This window comes from Bos grunniens, chromosome 10, assembly GCF_055505025.1.
Source record: "Bos grunniens cultivar Pamir isolate PY7600 chromosome 10, Bosgru_T2T1.0, whole genome shotgun sequence".
Lineage (NCBI taxonomy): Eukaryota > Metazoa > Chordata > Mammalia > Artiodactyla > Bovidae > Bos > Bos grunniens.
In genome coordinates this window covers 56624266-56630422 of record NC_141174.1, presented here as the reverse complement: position 1 = coordinate 56630422, position 6157 = coordinate 56624266, and the positions used below count along the sequence as shown (strand labels likewise).

At 34.8% G+C, this 6157-nt stretch overlaps 1 protein-coding gene across 2 annotated transcripts in view; it reads right to left on the bottom strand.

Annotated features, from left to right (window-relative positions):
* Positions 1-399: 399 nt before the first annotated feature.
* RAB8B (RAB8B, member RAS oncogene family) overlaps positions 400-6157 on the bottom strand; it is a 70124-nt gene continuing 64366 nt past the window's right edge. For both annotated transcript variants that reach the window (XM_086321372.1, XM_086321373.1), the window contains exons 7-8: positions 5995-6045; positions 400-4675 (exon numbers count right to left, since the gene is read on the bottom strand). In XM_086321372.1, coding sequence (XP_086177498.1) covers positions 4583-4675; positions 5995-6045 — 144 coding nt within the window. In that variant the 3' untranslated portion in view covers positions 400-4582. The remainder of the gene's footprint in view (positions 4676-5994; positions 6046-6157) is intronic.

Below are 6157 nucleotides of genomic sequence, written 5' to 3'. Positions count from 1 at the left end.
GGAGAGAAAGAGGTGGAGATCGCAAAAGACTTTGCAAGGCTAAAGGGTTTAAATGTGGCAGTTACAGATTTAAAAACCATTCAGCACAGTGAAAATTGGAGAGGAGGAAAATAAAATTAGAGACTAGAAGACTGGTTAGGCGAGATTACAGAAATCTAGGCAAAAGATAAGGAGGCCTGAACAAAGAGAAACTAACATGACATTGTAAATCAACTATAAATCATCAAAACTGCTGCAAAATATAAATAAAATTTCCCTCTCCCAAAAAACAACAACAAAAAAGAACTCTAAGTCAGATGTAAAGTTTGCTAAAATATCTCAGGTCTACCATGGTTTGTGACACATACCTAGCAAATTAGAAGAAACATTTTTTAAATGTGCATTTCAGAGAGACATGAGTATTTTCATTATGTAGTTTTTATTTTAGACGAACATTGTAAAAAAAAGTTCATCTGGAATAAAATCCATTTTTTTTTCTTAAAAAAAAAAACAAACCCAAAACATAGCATCATTATCAGTACACAGTTAATGACTTGGCTTAAACAAGATTAACAACATGACAGATCCATTTTATCTGCAGGTTTTTCACACTAAGCCGTTGGAGCAAAGGTAAAGTATGCTGAAACATAGACAGGAGGACAACTCTATGGAAAAAACAGGTATTTCCCACTTGGGACATGATTTTAGTCAAAAACTTTAAGGTACTTTGCTTTAAAGGAACAGTGTCAGCTGCAAATAAACAAAATAAGACCCATCTGTAAGGCCATAGGAATGAATTATAATTAAATTCACATTTTAAAAAAAGGTAAGAAATGAAACAAGAAGTTCTATTAGTTCTTGGCAATAAGAAATGCAATTGCGTATGGCACAAGCATTTTAAAAAATGAAGTAAAATTTGAAAATATACCTAAAACAATTGCTTGCTAATTTCCATTTCTGCAAATTTCAACTACATTTTTTTCATCGTGATCATGACATTAATTTTATTAGTCTGAAAAAAGACCGTTTCTACTGTAAAATTGTGCTAGTACTTGAAATTTTATTAGCATATCCTCTCCATCTACATCTCTACCGGACAAGGCATTTTTTAGACATTCCCCCGCCCCCTTTTGGATGTAACAAGAAGGCAAAAGCAATGTCCTTTCTGTTAAAAGAAAAAATCTAAAAAATCTGATATGAGAAACAAGTGCTTAAAATCTGAGATAAGTAAACCAACATAACAAAATACTGTTCTAAAATGTTAAGCTTAAAAACTCATCTTTCAAGATTAAGAACTAAATTTATAAAGAAATCAAAGTTATGAACAAGGAAAGAAAGTCTGCTTACATGTATCACTTACTGCTCACAAGAAAAACTCAGTAAGCCTTAATACAGATTCTCAGCATTCAGAACCTGTAAAATGGAGTTATAATCTCTTATTTAGAAATTTCTGCAAACATTTATCTATATTGCACAGCTAAATTTATTAATGGAGACAGGAAGATAATACTTTTTTTTCTGCGCTATTGGATAAGACATGTATGATCTATCCTAAACTACCTCCTACCTTTTCCAATGATGCTTTAGTTCAAAACAAAACATAGAGTCTAAATTGTGCTGGATACTTAAAGACTGGCTCACTGTTTTTCTACTAGGTATTAGAATACTAGTTAGCTAAATGAGGTATAATTAAAAAATAGTCCTTCAAAGTAAAGAGTATAGTCTTCTGAAAATTTGTAACAAAGACTGCACAAAATGTTCATGTGAAGAGAAAGAAACCTTGCAGCACCGCCTAACTGATGCACAGGTGGATTATTTTCCCATCATCTGTCTGAAGAAAAATGTAGCTAAAGTAAGTTCCCAGGGAAACATTTTATAATTAACTGATCTACATGCTACTTAGTTACAGCACATTTGCATTGTCTGATAACCCTCAGACTCTTATTTGAAAAGGTCGAGCCCAATCATTGTCAAAAATCAGCACATTGATAATAAAATGCAGCCACTGAACCACTAACACTGCTGCAAAAAATCTTCATGTATCCTGACCCATAAAACCACAAAAATGTTCACACAAAACTAGATTTCTTCGGTTTCAGCAGGGAAAAGACAATTATCTCTCACTAAATTCATCTACAAATAGAAAAAATAATGCACTATATGTACATTATTAAGCAAAGTGGAATATTTATTGGGGCAGTGTTACCATGCAGAAAGTGAATTTCCTATGGTCTTAGCTCAAATTATATACAATTTAGCAAAGCTAAATGTAAGAAAATAGCAAGGACAATTTATTTCTATATAACAGAGTATATACCCCCAGTTTGCTGCTACTTCAAAGAACACTTTTAGACTCATCTAACTTTTATAGGCTCTTTCAAAGGGAAGTTCATGGAGACTAGTTATTAACCCATAAGCAACAACAGAAAAGGAAAAAACAAAACAAACAAAAGCAAAGCATTCTGTTAAAAATAAAAAAAGGCTAACCACAGATTATGTCAGTTTTGGTTTGCAGACAACCCCTGAGATATAAACCAAAGTGTTAAGACACCAAAGAGTCCGAGGTAAATTACTAAGAGGGTTACATTCATATGTGGTGTCATAGCACTTGCCTTTTAGAAATTACCTTGTTACCATCCAGAAAGCTTAACTGCTGGGATCTTTTTCTGAAAATTAGTGAATACAAGATGTTTCTAAGAAACTATTTTCTTCATTTCAGAAATATATCAATATCTAATTTTAAGATGGTAGACTTACAATCCACTTGTGATCAAGGAACTACTGATTTCACTGGTACACCAATAAGTGCTTTTAAGCCTATGAGTACCAAAAAAAAAAAAAGTCAAGGAGATCGAAATTTGTGAATATTAAGTTTAGAGAACCCATCAAAACTAGCTCTGGTATATATTTCCTGCCACTAAATTGTGCCTAAGTTTTCAAACAAGTAGTAAAGACTGACTAGGCCAAGTATTCCAGTGATACATCTTAATTTGAAGCAGAATTCTCTGCAGTAACAAGCAATCCATTTCCACTTTCATCTTCCAACCTTAACCATCAAGCATGATGGCAACCAGTGTGAAACAAAACTGGCTTAACAGGAACTATAATTATTAGTGCCTAATCACCTCGTTATTACTCTCTCTGTCTTATGACACTGAAGGCTGGAATAATAGAATGAATTTGGCACCTAAGTTAATACTAAATACTTTCTTTTTTCCTTATGTGACAGATTCATCTACAAAAGGCATTACCAGTACCAGTGTTATGATGAGAAAGGCAGCTAAGCTTTTGGTTGGCTTTGGCCCAAATGGCTGGACCAAGTTCTATAACAGTGAACCTGAACAGATGGATCTGGGTTCTACACATTCAATAACAGCTGTTGTAAAACTGAAACCATGCTCTTATTTTCTCTAATGAAAAGGTGAGACTTTTCCTAGAGGATGCACTAGAACTAATTACTCTTAATAATAATAAAAGTCCAATTAAAAAAAAAATCATTTCTACCATTACCAACAACTATCTCTATAAAATTACATCCACAAGTTAACCTCTCTCCCTATGGGTAAGCTTTCTGTGAACTGAGTCTGAATCTAACTCTTCAGACAGGGATTATGGTAAGAACTGGACATTACTACTAAACCAGCAAGCTAAGAGCGAGTCTAGGAAGAGCTATATGACATATGCTGATGTGACAAAACATCAATTAGATGCTGAAATAAAACCCTAAACTAACTCTCTGCCTATGTAAAATTCCAGCTCAAGAAGTTTACATGTAGAAACAGACAGCAGTGTTCAAATATGTCTTAGGTGAGTGATTATAATAGGTCAAATGTAGGAAAGAGGAGGGAATACAAATCTCAAGAAAAGTGACATTAAGATGGTTTCCAAATGCAGCTTCAATAGATTAGGCAGAAGTAATCAATTAAAAAAATGATTTATTCAGCTACTCAGACTCTTCGGCAAAAAGGTCAGGAATGAAGAAAAACTCTGAATAATCTAAAGAAATAAACTGTGGCCTCTGATGGGCATTTTTAGGAATTTCTAAGATAAACTTTTATCAAAATTTAATGACTCTTATTTAAGAAAACCAGAGCCTTTAAACAAATGCTATCAATGCAATAACATTTGGCCATATGAACCAGACCAAATGTCCTAAAATTTTAGTATATTAACTTCTGCTTTAAATGTTCTACTCTTTTTTAAAAAACATTCCCCAAAGCAAATTTGTCTAGAACTTCATGTCAGAAGTGTGCAGATAAGAATCTCAGATTGTGCTGTAACAATGAAAGGCTAACACTGATGTGCAAAGTGAAAAAGAAAAAGATAGCAGCTTCTGCAACACGCAATAAAACAGAGGAAAAACAAGTTAAGTCCGGCACGTGTCTCCACTTCATGGCTTCCACGTTTGAAGAGAGAAGCCTGTTATCCTGATGGGCCATAAGGCTGGAATCCACTGCACACTCAGTGTGCAGAATCTAGGTATAGGTTCAGCGGTGCTCTCAGTAGCAGCCAGGCAGGATGGTTCTGAGGCTGGGTGACCTGTGCTTTCAGAGAAGCAGGAGAGGGTCCTCAAGGTGTGCTGCAGTCTCTCACAAAGAGTTCATCAAAGGAGCAAACAACGGAAGAAACTGGTCTTCTTCGATCGGTTTTCTGTTATTTTCACTGGTCCACCTGCCCCTGATGAATTGCTGTCGTTCTGAAAAACAGAAAATGAAGTTACCAAGGAGATAAAAGTCTCATGGTTTGAGCCCAATTATCTAAAAAATAAAAATATCTAACCATGCTCATAAATTTGTACTCAGTAGTCTAATTAGGAAGGGAACTAGCTAAGCTCTTATGTTTTTTATTTCTTTGGAAACGGTGGGTTAAAATGGGAAAAATATTTTAAGGTGAGCACCTAATACATTAACAACATTTTGGTTAGGAAGTTCCTATTTCCAGTCCAAAGAAATTATAACCACAAGAGTGTAAAGTATCAAGGATAATGATGGAGATGATGTTAAGATACTACGCTTACTCCTTGGAAGGAAAGTTATGACCAACCTAGATAGCATATTCAAAAGCAGAGACATTACTTTGCCGACAAAGGTCCGTCTAGTCAAGGCTATGGTTTTTCCTGTGGTCATGTATGGATGTGAGAGTTGGACTGTGAAGAAGGCTGAGCGCCGAAGAATTGATGCTTTTGAACTGTGGTGTTGGAGAAGACTCTTGAGAGTCCCTTGGATTGCAAGGAGATCCAACCAGTCCATTCTAAAGGAGATCAGCCCTGGGATTTCTTTGGAAGGAATGATGCTAAAGCTGAAACTCCAGTACTTTGGGCTCCTCATGTGAAGAGTTGACTCATTGGAAAAGACTCTGATGCTGGGAGGGATTGGGGGCAGGAGGAGAAGGGGACGAGAGAGGATGAGATGGCTGGATAGCATCACTGACTCAATGGATGTGAGTCTGAGTGAACTCCAGGAGTTGGTGATAGACAGGGAGGCCTGGTGTGCTGCGATTCATGGGGTCGCAAAGAGTCGGACACGACTGAGGGACTGAACTGAACTGAACAGGCAATCCTGTTAGAGGCAAGAAGAGCTGGTAACATAAGGTATACAATTACATGCAAGATTTAGGGTAAACCAAACTTTTCAGGTTGTCCTAATGAGTCATCACTGAGATTGTTTCAAATTGAAGCAGACTTGAGCAACTTCAAAATCATAGTTATATACAGACACAGAGAGAGATTAAAATATTTAATTTGTGCCATTATTACTTTAATTATTCTGAACAAAATTCAATCAAAGACCACTTATGGAGCCAGAGGAAAGAACTGAAAGAGTTGCAGTTCAGAAAAAAAAAAAAAAATCGGAGGAAACAGAAATAAGAATCAAAATTTAACTGGGATAAAAGGTAAGACAGGGAAAAAATGACTTAATGTGAATATATGCCTTTTCTTTAATTAAATAAATAACATAAATAAGAAAATTTATTTAAACACAGCATAAGGAAAATAAAATTATATATTATACAAACCATTTTTCTGTTGAGTTTTGTCATTATATCTCGTGCAAGTGTAAAAAATGCCTAAAAGATAAACCAAAAGATTTCATTATTATATGTTTATCTTTTAAATTAGAAATGTAGATTTATTTCATTATAGAATAAAAATATATTACTTTAATGTTTTTAATTGAGA